This window comes from Corvus cornix, chromosome Z (assembly GCF_000738735.6).
Source record: "Corvus cornix cornix isolate S_Up_H32 chromosome Z, ASM73873v5, whole genome shotgun sequence".
NCBI lineage: Eukaryota > Metazoa > Chordata > Aves > Passeriformes > Corvidae > Corvus > Corvus cornix.
The window spans coordinates 67533225-67550423 of record NC_046357.1 but is presented as its reverse complement, the minus strand read 5'-3'; the positions used below and the strand labels follow the sequence as shown (position 1 = coordinate 67550423).

General features: G+C 40.0%; 1 protein-coding gene across 1 annotated transcript in view; it reads right to left on the bottom strand.

Annotated features, from left to right (window-relative positions):
* Positions 1 to 17199, bottom strand: part of EPB41L4A (erythrocyte membrane protein band 4.1 like 4A) — a 118903-nt gene that overhangs the window by 9229 nt on the left and 92475 nt on the right. Inside the window, exons 16-19 of the mRNA XM_039567816.1 lie at positions 15422 to 15535; positions 12993 to 13040; positions 8455 to 8532; positions 3967 to 4086 (exon numbers count right to left, since the gene is read on the bottom strand). Of these exons, the coding sequence (XP_039423750.1) occupies positions 3967 to 4086; positions 8455 to 8532; positions 12993 to 13040; positions 15422 to 15535 (360 nt within the window). The remainder of the gene's footprint in view (positions 1 to 3966; positions 4087 to 8454; positions 8533 to 12992; positions 13041 to 15421; positions 15536 to 17199) is intronic.

The window sequence follows — 17199 nt, the reverse complement described above, 5'->3', positions numbered from 1 at the left end:
GAACAGTTTGACTGTTTTCTTATTTCACCATTACCATGTTTGGCTTATTTCCAGAGTTCAGCCTAGGAATAATGTTCAGAGACATCTATATTGCAGTAAACACTGTACAGCTGATGTAAAAGCAGAATGTTTTGGGATGAGCAGAAGTACTAGGAGATACTAGTTCACTGGTTTATAAACACCAGAGAAAGACCAAAGGGTGAAAATCAACCTAGCATTTGTGTTTCCCTAGTAAGGCTAAAATGAACTAATCCATAACCTCGTCAGGCTCCAAGGCTTTCCAGGCAAGACAATTCCTATACTTCACAAACTGCTGTCCTTCCAGCTCCTCAGGTTCTCATGATGGCAACAGCTACAGCACGAGTGGTTTACAGTCCATTTGTTCTCCATGTCCAGAGTCTTTTAAAGCTTTTTTTTTCTATTTATTATAATGCATTTAATTTTCTCTGATTTTCACTTCTATCTCTCCTTCTTCCTTCTTGCATTTACTTCTCTTTATTATATCTGTCCACACTGCTTTTAACTCCCTGATGCAGTAAATGCAGTGGCATTTAACAGCATTTTTCACCCCTCAGTTTTGAACTGATTTCTGCTTCCACGAAGCTTCCTGTTCACAAAATAGCAGCTGCAAACCCTGCATTCACCCTGGGGCTGGAAAGATAGGCATCCTCTTCTGAGGCTGAATAATCAGGCAGTGAAAGCCGCTTGGAAAATGCCAGTTTCTCCAGGGAGGCTTTGTAATGCTTACAAGCACTAGTTTGCCCGAGGAAGCAAAGCCTCAAGGTCGCTCCCTAACCCAGGACCCGCACAAAGCAGGGTATGTGCGCACCACTGACCCATTTGATGGCTTTTACTTATTCATGGAAATACAGCAGTTCAGGACCTGGCCTTAAGTCTCAAGTATCATGAAGCATCATGTGAAGCCTCACTGACAGTAAGAAATATTAATTTGTGGGGCAGCATGGAAAGAGAGTGGTTAAATAAGAAGACATCTTCATTTCTCCACTTTCTAGAAAGTGTGCCTCCTGCTTTCTGTGACCAGCTCCAGGTATTTCGCTCTGTGATCTCTGCCATTTCTCCTCTTTCCATCCCTGCAACTACACTAATAATAAAGACTTTACTGTACAATACCAGTTAAGCAGTATGGCATCGCATGGAAAAAAAAAAAAGAAAAAAAAGGCGAAATACAATGATTCCTCAGAGCAAACTTCTTTTAGACTTCACATCCTGCAATTAGTTATTTTCCATCTGTTTAAGAAGCGTTACCATACTGGGATAACCTTACAGCATTTATTCAGGTTAGCTCCCCATCAAAGAATATAAAGAAATATGATACAGATAAAATAACTTAATTGAAGCATTTTCTTTCCAAAGGCCTGTTCCTGCTTCCTTTGAAATCAAACTGACAGAAAGCTTACAAAAAGAAAGGTGAAATGTAAGATGAAATGTAGGTATTGCATATACCACATAGGAAATTCATGTTTATATGGTTCTTAAGAGTCCACAACAAAGCAATTCTTCTGTTAAATCTTTAAAGTCAGATCACAATCCCCCTTTCATTTTGTTTTCATCTTTTTACTGTGAATTGTCTTAGAACTCACAGTTTTGATATATAGGACTCAGATTGTCCTATCTCAGTATCTGAATCAATACCTTCTGGACAATTTGCATGCTGATCATTTTCTCTAATGCACAAGAAACCTAATGGGAATTCCCAGTAAGTGATGAATCTCATGGGGTTTTTTTGTTTATTTTTTTTTCGTTTGCACAAGCTGGAACAGCTCTACACATTAATAAGGTCTACATTATTTTTTGTGCCTGCATCTGCACCCTTATTAATATTTCAGTTTGAGTCACAAATGGTAAATTTAAATAGCCATGGAATTTTATGACCATTCTTCTTAATTAGAAAAAGCCCTTTGGCTACACAGATGTTTTACATGAACTCTTGAAAATAAATCCTGTGGAACTAGAATTGGGAGCTCTCTGCATTCTCCTTGAGGAGAAAGAAAGGTCAAATTCCTGTCAAATACTTTTATTCCCAAGACCAAGGAGACACCACCTTGCCACCACAAATGATTAATATTACTAATTATTAAACAAATGAAATGCACTGTGCCAGGCACAGTAACAAACATTTCAGCCACCACTTCACATATCCAAAGGGAAGCTCTAGTTACAATGAGTGCAATAATGGACTTACTGTGAAAGAATTACCTGTTCTACTAAATTTAAAGTTTTGTATCAGTTTTTAAATGGCCATATGACAACATTTATAACCAAAACAACCATAACCTATGGAATTATGTGTCCTTTTCCTCTGACCTGTATCCAGTCAAGTAAACAAACAGCTGAGCCAAACTAAATTAAATAAATTCTCTTACAATGTGTGACAGGTTAACAGTTAAATGCCTTTTACTAATCTTTTTTCAAAATGCTTTGAAAGAAATTCTCATTTTATTTTTTTAGTTCCTATCTGCACATGTGAAGGATCTCTGCCATACTTAGGAGGTTTGGGTTTATTTCATTGTGGGTTTGTTTGTTTGTTTTTGTGGGGTTTTTTTTTAACTGGAGAGTGTGATAAAAAGGGGAAACACATGAATAATTGAAACAATAGCAAAAGGAAATGAGAAGCCTTCCAAAGTCTTCAGGATTTCTTCATTTCTTTTCTTCTTCCAGGACCTTTCCTTGTTAAGTAAGGTGCTTCACATTGATGATTTTTTGCTAATGGTAGTTTAAATGAAACACAACTCAGAATGTCACTGTGCTGGAAAATCAAAGCCATTCCATAAGTTAAGTTAACCACAAGAGGGAACCCGTGCTGTCCAAACAATGAGATTTACCTGGCCGATGGGTAAAAAAGAAAACCTGGCTACAAATTTAATCTAACCATTATTAGCTGAGTACATTTCCTATTTTACAGCACTTTCTGTATATAATAAAACAAACAGAAATCAAATTTAATCAACTGTATTTTCTGCATTCCATGCAAGTGAGCTTTAATAGTCCTGATTTTTAGTAACATATCATTGTACAATTACATCTAATAACACATGACTTTTGTGCAGCTGAAAGTGAACAAGTCTGTACAAAGCCTGTTAAAGTACAAATTCCAATATTTGGACCTTTAAAGGCAAATTCTATCCCTCATAAAGAATTAAAACTCTGCACTATGAAACTGGAGACAGCAATGAGTCCTAGCAACACAGGCAACCGAGAACAGAAGCGGATTTTAATGCTGGAAACGTCAATGCTGACTGTGGTTTCAGTGATACCAAACAGTGTGTCTATGGCCCAAAAAACATGCCACTAGAAGAAAAATGTAAATTAAAGGAAACCAACATTTTCATTAGCTTGAGAAAATTAATTTCAAGAGCTGATAACTTCACTATGTCGGAACAAGCTATCAGCAGGAACAGCAGTGCCTGGCAGTAGGGCTCCATCATGGAAATCCTGGCATTGGGATGCAATATATCACTGACTGCTGCTTGTCAGGGATAATTTGACTTGGAAACACGAGCAGCTGCTCTCATCTGAAACACCACTGCAGATATTATATGATTAAACTAGTATGCATGTATTTCATAAAAGTGTTTGCAGCTATCACATAAAATCTGAATGCTTCCACAGACTTGCAGCCCAGAAAAGAGGAATAACTGTACTCATTACAGAACCAATGCTCAATGAGCCACTGAACCACCCAGGACTTCTTCCCAGGTGATGGACAGAGTTCCTTAGCAGCTTTGTTACAAAGTTCTGTTTGCGTTATTTGTGCCCTGAAATTCAAATCACTAAACAAAGGCAGTTTGACCACAAAGACCAATCTGGTAATGTGGAAGCATGCCATGTGAAAATCTCTGCTCCTCAGCAGCTGAGGGCCACCACCACACTGGAGACACTCCTCCTGCTTTTTAACATGATTCAACAGCCTTAGTTTACACATCAAAGGATATGAAGGTTACATACGATCGAGATCTGTGCCTGGATCGCCGGTAGTTTGGATCTGCCTGGGTTTTCCCCTTCTGCCGCCGCAGCACAGCTTCCCACTGAGGAGCCGAGTCAACCATTTCATTCTCTTGCCGTAATCTGCAAAGCAAGTACCAGGAGTTTAGTCTGAAGGCTCTGATGCAGGATGCTCTGAGAAGCAGTGGGATATTTCTTTTTCCCCCCCCACAAAAATCCAGGTCCTGCAATGCTGTACTTAACCTTTCATCTTTGCCAAATTTTAACAAATGCTCCTAAACTACATTAAAGTAAGAACTCTATAAAAGAAAACTTGCTGATTTGTTATTTAGAAACAGCATGAACTAAAAATGTAACAATCCATGTCCACAACTTGAATTCTTCTTCCCAGCCCAAGCCAAACATCTGGATTTCTTTCCTTGTTTACATATTCCAGTCTACCTCATCTGCAGCAAATAGGAGACCCACATCATAATACAATGTTCTACTACTACAACTTTCACAAGTACTTTATTCCAGCATGCACCTTCCTAGGATCCAGGGGAAAATCCCCTTGGTGAGTCCCCACGCAGAAGAAGTGCTCCCTTCGTCCTAACCTGCAACAAATCTCAGGATGCATTCAGATCTCCATGGCACTCCTTCTGCACCATCCCCTGAGGCTTTGCTCCCTGTCATGGCTTATGTGCATTTAAATGACATGCTATGCCTTTTATTTCTTCTTTTTTTAATTTGGTTTCTTTAAAATCTATGAATTCATTATTGGAATGCATTACAGATGGAGCCAAACATCGAAATCCTATCAACTCAGCATATTTGTTAGCAGGCTGCAATAATTTCACAATGCCACAACCATCCAGGCAGCCAGGCAGTGTTTGACCAAAGTTCCACAGATGCTTCCCACAGTTTTGAGGTTGCACAAATGACTGCTGGGATGAAGTGCTAAGGTGGTGGAGCAAAAGGATATGCTTGGTCACAGCAGTGAACTTAAAATTCAGCAGGGATTTCAAAACATCCCTGGAAAATACCACCTTGAGTGTGGACTGTCTGATCAGATGGTATGACTGGCATACTGGAGAAACCAGAGGGGAAGACTCACAGGTAAAACAAACAAAGAAGCAAACAGAGATAAAGGGATTACACTGGAGATGTAGAAAATGCAAAGTATGTTGTTGTTGCTCCTCACTTCAGATGTACTTTTCTCTTTGGGTTTTGAATTGTATCAGGCTAAACCAGCTACACAGGCTTCTGCTTTTCCTTTGATCAGATCTTCTCTCACATGCATAATGAATTTTGAGCTGGATCCCCAACTACTGTAAACAGCCACAGCTCTACGAAATGGTAGGAAGCATCTGGAGAAGACTGCAACCTCAGGTTTTGATTTCTACGCAAATGTTTTTAAATCTGTAATCTGCTGACAGGTATTAACAAACTTCTACCTAAGGATTTAGTAGAAGAACTCACACAGCAACAAGTAATGAGTTGTGATTTTCATCCCAAATAATCCAATTTGTGCAAACAGCAATCATCCCATATGGTATAGACACCACCAACTGCCTCCCACACATGGCAGTCACTTATACAAAAATACCAAAAATCTAAATATATAAAGTAGCATTGCAGCTATTAAAGCAAGCAGTGTCAGCCCACTCAAAGTCCTGTTGCAGCACAGCAGAACTCTACTAGATGGAGATATGAAGAAACAAAACATCCATTTTGCAGCTGCAAAACATGCTCACATGAAATACATTATTTGAATGCAATGTTCAATTCTAGCAACTTTTGGGCAAATTTTTTAGCTTTTTGGTGACAGAAATGACCAAAAAAAAAAAAAAAAAGGAAATGAAAAGCTGAAAGTTTAACTCAAATCCTAAATTTCTACTTAAAGGTACTTTTGAATAAAAACTGCTGCCCTTGAACTGAAAGCCCATTACAACTTTCCTTTCATTCTTTTCACCGAGCACTGGCACAGGTTTTCCAGAGAGGTGGTGGCGTCTCCGTCCTTGGAGATACTGAAAAGCTGTATGGGAATGACAGCTCTTGGTGGTCCTGCTGGAGCAGTGGTTGGACCAGATGACACCCAGAAGTCCCTGACAGCCTCAACCATTCAGTCACTCTGATTCTAATCAGATGGATCTGCTCAGTGTAGCCAGGAAGGAAACTATGCTTCAGTACACACTGTCTCCTCCTTTAATACAGTTTTGTCTACACAATAAATTTTGACCACAGGGTTGAAAAAGCAAATGCATTTCTTCTGTGATTGAAAAATGCTCATCACAGGTTTTTCAACTTTCATATGATCATCTGCTTAGGAGAAAACATTTATATGATGGAGTGAAACCCCAAAGACTGAGATCCAGTAAGAAGATTTTCCCTGAGATTTTTCTAGTGTTGTACCTTCAGAAGCTCTAATCTACATTTCTGGGGTTTTTTCTCATCTACATCTGGTTTTCTCTGATAATTTGTTTTCTCCTGGCAAATAGTTCACAGTGATCTCTTGTCCTGTGAACAGTATATTCTACTCTACTATGATCAGAAGAAGATTTCTTTGGTTAATGTGAGTATTCACTCATTCCAATAAAACAAAACAATTTTGTTTCTGCTTGTGTCAGGGACCTGGTTATTGTACTGGAAAATAAATTATATTATTCTATGCAACAGCATAAACTTGAGCAACAGCAGTTGCAAGCCTCATTTTAATGTCCTATTTAACCCTGCTAGGGCTGGCTCAGCTCTGATAACAGGAAAGCTACTCAGTGCTTCTGACCTTTCAGCTTGTTATGTTCCTGCTGTGGCTGCTAACAAAACACAGAAATTCATTATGACTGGTGTTTACCTGCACCTGCTCACAAGGAACAAGTCTTAGACTTCCAGCTCATTTAGTACCTGTTTACTCTAACTCTTATAATGACTTTTTATCTGGCCTGATTTCAAGTAATCACCTCAGAAAAAGAGATGCTGAAACATTAACATTTTTGCTGTATCTTAGATTTCTGAAAATGTGAAAAACTTAGAAACAACTCAAAAAATTCATTTCTTTTTCTTCTTATTTTGAAATTTCTTTCCATGTAGTGAGGAAGGGTTGGTAAAGGCCCTTTTATCCTTCAAAAAAATGATAAGCAGTACTTATTCCTTCTCACAATTCAGTCTTTATATTGCCAGGAGTTCTTAAAAACATTCTTGTGGTCAGTCTCTAATTTCTTTCATTTGCTTGTGGAGCTCCCTGCACAAGGATTTTCACACGCGGGAAAAAACCTGGCAAGAGTATTCTAGGAGAAAGGGATACAAAATACCACTTACTGCTGATCACTGAAACTACACTCGGCATGTCATTTCAACTTCAGCTGGAAAACTAACCTTCCATGCACACTAGGTTATTGTTAACCAAGTATCTTACTACACTGCACTCTAATTTAGGTAAGCTTCAAAGAAATTTTATGTCTCACATACGCTTTATGCCATCCTATGCGAGTGTCACAATGATTTTTTAGTATTTCTTTAACTACTGCAAGTCATGTTTAAAACGTAATTACACTGTATACTCCCACAGCACTACCTAGAATATGATTATTTCTAAGAGCTTCCAGAGATCTGGAAATAATTTATCACTGCAAAGTAGACATGAAGAAATGATGGAAGCTCATGGAGGCAGCAATTTAGAAAATTTGCCTTAAAACAGTTCCTCTTTTGACCAGTTGCATTTCTCTTGCACTGTGTTTATGCAATATGAAGAAATTCTATGTGCTTTTAAAAATGTATTTTCTAAAATATATTTTTGAATATATTTGAATATTATTAAATTATATATGGATGCTGTTATCTCCAGTGCAACATGAAAGATACAGCTTTAAAGGGAATTTATAGGAATTCAGTAGTTATGCCATCTTTTTCATATCAGCAACAAGAAAAATAGGATATATAATACAGGACTTGTTAGCATCACTTGATATGAACTACTGCTGTCCTATTAAAACTTGATGCTGTACACATTTTGGGTTTGGGACCACACCTGACATTTTGGAAAACAAAACAGTAATATCATTAAATGCATGGATTTAAAAACAGCACTGAAATTCATAGCCATTAAAAATGTTTTTACTTCTCGAAAGCTTATTTTCTGCTTAAAAAAGTCTGCACTTAAATTTGTGAGGTATTGAAGTATATGCTGAGAATATTGTTATCAAGGTATTATCCCCTTTATTTGCATTTATATTGCAAGTCTTTTGTAAGTGTGCCCTGTATTTGATCATGTGGTTCATTACTGAGCTCTTCCTAAGCAACAGGAGGGCAGGCATTCATTGCATACAACTATAAATGATGTATTCTGGCAATCATCACTCTTCTTATTTAGAAAAGGGTCTTACACTGCCTCAGGAGGACTCTATACACATAAAACATGTTAGATCCCTTCTTACTAGGTTTATCAGAGAAAAGTCCATCTCCACTTGTCTGTGTTTCATGTCTCCCTGTCTAAAATATTTAATAGATTGTCACCTGTTTCTCTTCTTCCGATGCTCTCTGTTGGAATTTTCAGATTCACTGCCACTGCTGGTGTTACAGCGGGACCGTGACCTGGAGAAAAGAAAAGCAACATCTCAAAATTAATTTATCTACTATCACCAAATTATTGCAGTGCTAAACGAGGAAGGAACAACACTGCAAAAACATCACTCAGATGTTTTTCATTCTCAGAAATCAGAATTAAAAGACTCTGGAGGGCTTGTCTACACCTGCAAGTCATATTATCTTTTTCTCATTAATTGATTGGGAAGAACTGCTTCAAAAGTAGCGCACCCACAGTGTAGTATAAGATGAGTGCTATTTTCATTTTGAATAATTTCATTGTTTCATTTGTTTTATTTTTTAAAAATTATTTCATTTTATAATTCAGCATTCTTTTTGTGTATGCCACATCAATGTGTTTCTTGGAGGTGTGAAATGTATCATCTCTAATCTGCATGTATTCTGGCTCTTTTCTTCTTGTACATTGTGGTACGCCCAACAGAAATTATACAGAATTTTGGGATTGCAAGCAAACCAAAATGCTCACAGATCTGTATTTTCTATTCACCTCAACTTCCATCCTGTAAGTTCGTAAGTCCTCAGTCTATGGAGTCTGTTCTCCTCTCTCTCCTAAATTAGGAAATCATTAGCTCAAATATCTCATCTCCCATTCAAACAAAAATGTCTTAGAGTAACGGGACAGCTAAAATCTAGGAAAATCAGCTGAACCCAGCTTGTCTGAAGGGAATGTTAGCCAGCATGGAAGAAATACCAGTAACACTGGGATTCTGCTGCTCTTTATGGAAGAAGGCGGCTCAACTACCTACAGGCAAACTCTTCTCTACTACCTGAGACCCTTAAACCCATGATTGGATTTTGGAGCAGACAGACCAACTATCAGGACTTTGGTCCTAGAAACCAGGACTCTGTCACTGTACCACTGACTATGTTGGAAATAATGTAACTTTTAAAACTTTTTAATTTTATTTCTCTAGTCAGGCTTGGTTTACCTTTGCCTTGGGGAAGGGAAGTCTAAGAGCTTTTTAGGGGGACTTTGCACCACTCAACGGAGATAAGCTTAACGTCTCAACAGACTGGGAGTAGCCCTAAAGATACCCAGAAAGATAACGACCGTCAGCAAACATCAATGAACATCTACCCCAGACATTGCCCCCGGCACGGTTGGAGACACTGGTCCGGAAAAGACTGACAAGGAAACCAAGGAGTGAGGACCTTATTAACATCAGAGGTGAAGAAATCCACATCCCATAGGAGGCCAGATACTAAGAACTACGCAACTTGGGACCAATGAACAATAAACCAATGGATTTCTATGGATTTTGGGCTGTATACGTGTTAGGAAAAATCTAGTAAAACTTATGTGTGTATGGAATATTTTCCATGGCACATCCTGGCCAGAAATAAAGTAATGCCTGATTCTCTGTCACTTCAAATATAGTGTTAGAGGGTTTTTGTTTTTCCCATAGTTTTGGTGACAGCTAGGTCCTAAAGACTGCCACTCTCATCAAAACCTGATTTGGACCATTCATTCTTTAGTGTGAGGATGGTCTTGGAATGGTTAGATTTGATGATCTGGAAAAGGTCCTTCCCAACCTGAACACTTCTGTGATTCCATGAATGCCCCCAAAGACAGATGTGTTTCTCTGCTATACTGACAGCCCAGCTGATTAATGAGGAAGGCTGACTGATATTAACAGGAGCTGGTCTACAAGGATTTAGGTTGCCTGGAGTCAGAATCAGTGACGGTTTTGCTGCAATGGAGAACAGAACTTTTATTTCTGAGGTCTCTGGCCATGACATAAGAGCTAAAGAGGATAACTCCTGATGATGCTGGTAGAGATACATATTTTTGTATGCCTCCCAGCTTTTCTTTTGCTCTTTTTGATAGCTGACATTTGTAAGAGGACAGATGTGTTAAACTACACCTCAAACAAGCCAAGGAGAGAAAGCAGTTTCTTAGGTGTAAGGAGAAGCATTTCACGACAAGGTAGGAAGTTGCTGACCAGCACCTACTCACTGCATGTTCTAATGGCTTAGGAGGAAGAGCCCAAACAGGATGAGAGAAGATTGTTCCTAAGGAACAGAACAGATGCAGCATGGAACTGCACTGTCTGGTGAGGGACACATTACTCTGCTTTCTACAGGATTACGACTGCATAACCAGGACACTGTTACAGATGTCACTCTGACATACCTCAGAGCCTCATTAAATTCTTCATAATACCAGTGAATTATGGTTGCCTTCATCAAATTCCTGAGCTTTTAAATGCTTCAGTCTATGGAATCCGTTCTCCCCTCCTAAATTAGGAAATCATTAGCTCAAATAGCTCCCATTCAAACAAATATGTCTTAGAATAACAGGACAGCTAAAGTCTAAGAAAATCAATTCAACCCAGCTTGCCTGAAGGGAATAAATTTGGCAAAGTGAAATTTCCCCCAGAGAAGAAGCCTCTCCCCATCCGCAAACTTCATGTTCATAATTTAAAGCCGGATTGCCAGCTAAAAATACACCTTTCTGGGTGAAGCTCAAAGTGAGGATAAAAATACGTGTGTTACTATCAAAAACTGTAACCCCAAAGGAAGAAGGAAGATTAAAAGATGGTGTCAAAAAAGTTCACTAGAGCACAATGGAAGAGTTAAGAGCAGCAGACCTTACACAGCCAAAAGTATACCTTTCCCTACCCCAGTCTTATCAGATGTTTAATAAATATTCCACTAACATCAACCTTAGTAAGTCATTTGAGCAACACTGTTCTTTCACAGTTCCAGGTCATTAGCATGACACTTTTCTTCCACATTTTTCACTATAACAAGAATTTTCTTACTGTGATTTAAGTAATTTATCTCATAAGGTACCAAAACAGCCAAAAATCACAGAGTGGCAGGCAAAGTACAAGATAAAACATCCAGTGTGATCAAACTCAAGACAAGCCTTTCTCTAACTTTTCAGGGATGGAAATCTGATCCACCTTTTGGATACTGCACATCAAATTACCTTGTGTTCCCTGTCAGGAAAGCACTTGTGGGGACACAGAAGGGCTCCTGAGCTGTCAGCTGAGTGGCAGCAGCTCATGCTTTTTGTCAGAATATTATCTTTCACTGAATATTAAATAACAGTTTTTACTGAACTGAATAAAATACCAAAAATGGTGCGGAAAAAAGATAGTTTCCTAAATCAGGTGCAAGAACACATGAGATCATCCTGATCTCTGACAATTTTAGGGTACCTTTTGTCCTTTATTCCCGTTTTCTTTGTCATGCAATATATTTGATATTTTGCGGGTAGAATACCTATATGGTCTGGCATAAGGAGCAGGAAAGAAGTCATAGTCAGTTTTACAAGAGATACAACAAATATTGTCTAGGAGAGGGCTTGGAGAGCTGAGGAAAGCTCACAGCCTGGCACAGTCTTTTTCTGATTAAAATGAGAGAAGAATAGCCAAATTGTGAGGAAGTGGAGAAGGTCTTTTGCAATGTACAGTAACAAACCTGTGCATAGCCTTTGGGAGGAGGTCCCTTCTGAGCACTGAGGCTTTCCAACTGAGATGCCTAACTAAACCTTCTCAGTTTTATGTGCTGGACATCTATCACAGGACTACCGCTGGCAACTTGTAACGCTAACATTCTTCCAAAAAATATTCTGTTATCTTATAATAAGTACAAAGTATGTGAGCACTTTCTCTGGCTTCCTGTGATTGTCCCTGAGATGTTTGTATCTCTGCCAGAGCTCCTTTCCCGTGCTGCAGCAGTGATTCAGATCCTGGGAGTGCCTCCTCTCCTTCCCAAGCTCCAGGAGCCTCTGGCATTGAAATGCACTACACTCTCTCATTCCAGCAGTGCAAGCAGGAACACAGGAGAGAGGAGAAGCACCGAACAGAGTCATGACAGGCAGATGTGGCAAAAATCTGTCAAAAACTGAAGCTGTTGAAGGGCACACCCAAATTCACACCTGCATTTTATTTGAAATGCGACAACCAGTCACGTGTGAAATGGCAGATGGGGGTGGGGGGCGGGGAAGAAGCTTAAGAAAAAATCAACAAAAAATGTGCAAGACAGCAAGAGGACCACCAGGAGTTACAGATGGCTTTGCACTTACCTCTTGCTGGACAATTCATCTCAGATGATAGAACACTTGCTTGCAAAACAGTTTAATTAAAAGTGGGTAGGGAGGCTGGAGAAGTAAAAACAATTCTGCAGATTCAGACTCCAAAAGCTAAAACCTCTGCAATTGACTCTCAAGTTGCAGATAAGCCCTCAGGAAACTTTCACAAGCTGCTTCTAACATGGGGTAGTAACAATGTGCTGCAAACTCTGTGCTGTGATGAGGCTGTGCCACAGAGCATTTTAGCAAAAGAAAAGAAATAAAAAATTAAATGGTCATAACATAACAAACCTTTCATACATTTAAGAAAATTAGGGAGAAGGAAGGAAAGGAGGGGATGCAGTGAACCAAAATATGACCAGTATCGTCACTATCATTTCATACCTGCTATAGATCGTATATTTACCTTCTCCTTTGCTTTAAATCTGAATCTTCACCACTGTTTTGATTTTTCCTGTGACATTAAGGAAGTTTTAATGAAATATCATTGAGTCACTTAATACAAATACACAAAATTACCCTTAAAAAAACCTTAAAACTTTACAAAGTGTTTTAGTTTTTTGATAAATTTTTTTTTCAATATGATCTCAGGTAGAGAAAATAGGGCATATGCTTGTTTTAAACCTTTCAGGACACCTTTACAGTAAGTTGTGAAGGCATGATTCCATTCAAGCTCTCATTGCAAACCCCTGACTTGCAAAATTAAGCATAGCATGCTGGCCTTTAGAGTTTCCTACTGTTTGCAACACACCAGAGCCTGGTGGTTTCCTCTTAACTCCAGTAAAGAGTGCATAAACAACACAGCTATTGTTATTAACAGTTGGAAAAGGAAAGTGCATGAATAAAACCAAGACTCAGGAAGGCATAATTAAGTTAGAACCTACCTACTGTTAGTGTTCACAGTCTCACATTCAAGATAAAACTTCTAAAAACATTTTGTTCATGTGGTAGCCCAAGAGAAAACTTGGTATTGGCATGACTGTCTGTCCACTGACTAGATCAGCCCAATGCAAATCCCAGATTTCCTGCTGCACAGTGCACAAACACTTTTCTTTTCTTGATATGAGAGAGCTTTGCATTGCACATCTCTAGTTTTTGTTTTTACAAAACCAAACAAGTCCTTCTGACAACTAAGCTAGCAATGCATCAGAAAACCTGTGCTGGGTTTGTCTGCAGTAGAGTTAGTTTTCTTCCCAGGGGCAGGTCTGGGGCTGTGTTTTGGGGTTGTGCTGAACACAGGGTTGATGATATAGACATGCTTTTGTTACTGCTGAGCGGGGATTGCACTGAGCCAAGGCCACGCTGGGGAGGAGACTGGGGGTACGTGGGAGGCTGGGAGGGGACACAGGCAGGACAGGTGACCCCCAACTGACTAAAGGGATATTCCAGACCTTGTGGCATCAGGCTCAGTGTATAAAGCGGGGGGAAGAAGGAGGGAGGAGGGGATGTTGGACTGATGGGGTTTGACCTCCCAAATCACCATCAGTGTGATGGGGCCCTGCCCTGCTGGGGATGGCTGAACACCTGCCCAACCATGGGAAGCAGGGAATTCATTCCTTGTGTTGCTTTGCTTGTGTGCACGGCTTTGGCTTTCTCTATTGAACTGTCTGTATCTCAGCCCATGAGTTTTTTACCTCTTACCCTTCTGATTCTTCCCCTGATCCTGCTGGTGGGGGAGTGAGTGAGGGGCTGCCTGGGGCTGGGCTGAGGTTAAAATATGACAAAACCCATTCAGGAAACACATTGCTGTTAACATCTATGAGGGCTCTATCCAACAGAGCAAATAAACACAACTCCATTGCCCGAGAGTTACACTCATTTATTTGAGGTCACTAAGCAGGCACCATGGGTGAGTTTCTTAGTTTCTTCTCTCCTGTCCCAGACAGCTAATGGCAGATAAAAGGTCTGAAACAGTTCAGAAACCTGAGAAGGATAAAAGCTCCACATCAAACTAGATTTCCTCATCAATATAGCTGCATTGTCAGAGACCCCTTTGCAACTCTGGCTTTGAAGGCCAAACAGGTAATTATTCCAGAGCTGTCAGAAAGAGATGTAACTCTCATGTGCTGGCTCCTAAGGCAGTTTTAGAAGACTGCAATGAATATGGCACGGTATCTGTGTCTGTTTATACTTCATAACAAATCACAGCACCAGGCAGGGTGCTCCAGCGATGAAAGCAGCTTCTCAGCAGGACAAATTGTCCCAGGTAACACACAATCTCTCAATACTCCATCATGTCAGAGCTGCCCCTGTAATTTTCTTTTTGGACACGCTCAAGGACATGCAGCACAGAACCTCCATCCATTCTATTTTACTTCTCTAAGTCACTCAATTCAGCTTGTACCAACTGAATGTGTCACATAGTTGTATTTTTGCTGGTGTCCTCTCTAATGCAAAATGGCTCACATACAGGACTGTCAAAGGCAGCTATATGGCTCATTTGTTTAATCCTTGGGGCAGTTAAAGCAAAGAAATGTACTTATAACACTGCATTGGAAGCTCATTGTCAAGCAAACAAATCCATCAGTGCTTTCATTCACCAGGCAAAAAGAGCTCCAGTAACCAAAGGAATCTAGCACGTGCCAATAATGCAACTTCTCACATTTTTAACATCATTTTCCCACAACAGCACACAAGCAAACAACCTGATCGAAGCTTTCTTTCCAAAACCAGCTGTGGTATTCTTGCTCAGGTGTATTTTTTTACTAACAACTGGCCCCTGGAATACCCCCTTTCCCAGGACACAGCTGTGCCTGCACAAGCTGGACATAGAGCATGCAGGAGCCCAAGTTTCTACACTGAGAAGCTGACAGTAATTAACCCTGAGGCTCTTACCTCCTCCGAACTGGCTGCCCAGACTCATTCTCACTGCCACCAGATGGGTTCCTTCGGCGAGAGTAAGGAAACTTTGGTGATTTATTGCGGTCACTGGCAGAATTATACAGTCCACTAAGGTTAAAAAGGAAGAGCAAAGAATCAGCTTTAAAATTTCCACGACAGTTAGGCCAGCTAACTGAGATTCAGCGTACAAAAATGAAAATATTCATGCATGCACACACACACGCACAGGTGAGTATTTGGCTATACATCCTTTTGTGGGTTTTAATGTCTGTGTTATGTAAATGCAGATGGTACTGCTTTTTAGCAATACATTTTTCACACTAAACCTTAAAAATGTAGGAGAGAGGCCTCAGCATTTTTAAGCCAACAACTCTAAGCCTACAAAACAGAGATTTTAGTTTATTCATATTCTTTTACCGTAATAAAACTTCTGTGCTTTAGTATGGCGTATCCAACCCAGAGCTAGGCATTCTTCATGTTTTCCATGGATGTAAGTGTTGAAAACTTGCCATGTTCCTTGTCATGTCATGACATATGTCTTCATCACAGAGCTGATGCTTGGGAATATGAAGCAATTCTACCTCCATTTCTCTTCTGTTCATCCATGCAAACCTCTGCCAATGGTGTGGAGGTGCTCCAAGTTTCAGCTTTCCTTCTGCTTTCCTAAAAGCCTCTGGCCTTCAAATTTAATCCATTCTTCATCTACTTCTGCAGACAGCTGATTACAGCACTGCTCTGCACAGGTGAAAAGTTCCCACAGCTCATCGCAATGAGAATTATTATTAAGAGCTGTGAAAACCTCTCTGCAACATCCAGCCTGCTTATGTGTCTAAAACTGCAGAGTGCTTTAGAATGAATAGATTTGCAAAAACTCAATCCTAGTGTTCTTTAGCTCCTGAAAGGTTAAACTTTCTGCTGTCCTGAGAGCAATTTAAACACTGGAGCCATAAAGTGACAAGATGACACCACTTCTCTAAAAATAACCAAAGAAACGTCTGTCTTAGAAAGAGAATATTTGCTCACTGTTCTGTCTTTACTCTGAAAACTACTCTGTTTAGAGGAGGAGCACAAGGGGTAAATCATCAGGGTGCCCCAAACGACACATGTATAGATCTGAATTGTCACAGAAAAGCAGGACCATTCTGGATTACACTTTACATGCTGTCTGGTTCAGTAGCCCGTTTCCAACGTCAGCTGTAAACAACCACCTACAGGAAGCAAAACCCTGAAGACAGCTTCCCAGTGCTCCCTGAGTCCCATACCATTCCCAGTCCAGGAGGCTTGCTGAGCCTGCTGCTGCACCTCTGCCTTCAGAAGCCCTTCAGAATTTTTGTTTCATGACTCACCCAGCTTCCCCCAGGAATTCATCAGCTTGCAGCACCCCTTGCAAAGGAGGACCACAAGTCTCCCACTCATGGTGAGTCACTACTCACTGCCTTTCTCAACATTTTTAAACCACCTTCAATAGCTTCACCTGGAGATCCTCAGCTCTTTTGCTGGAAGAATACAGTCCTGATCACTTTCTCTTTTCTCAGTACAACTTGTGTTTTCTAGATGTTAACCCCTGAAATTGCCTCTTTTACTGACTGAAGGGAGGATCCTGTCTGGCCTATGCCCTTGCTCCCTGTCAGATTTACTGCAGAGCCTTTCACATCTTTGATTACTTTTGCTGCCCCTCTCAAAGCCTGTTCCTTTTCCTGAGATAAGGACATCAGAACTGCTCCCAAAATTCATGGAGCACATATGTGATCCACCAAGTTACATAATGACAT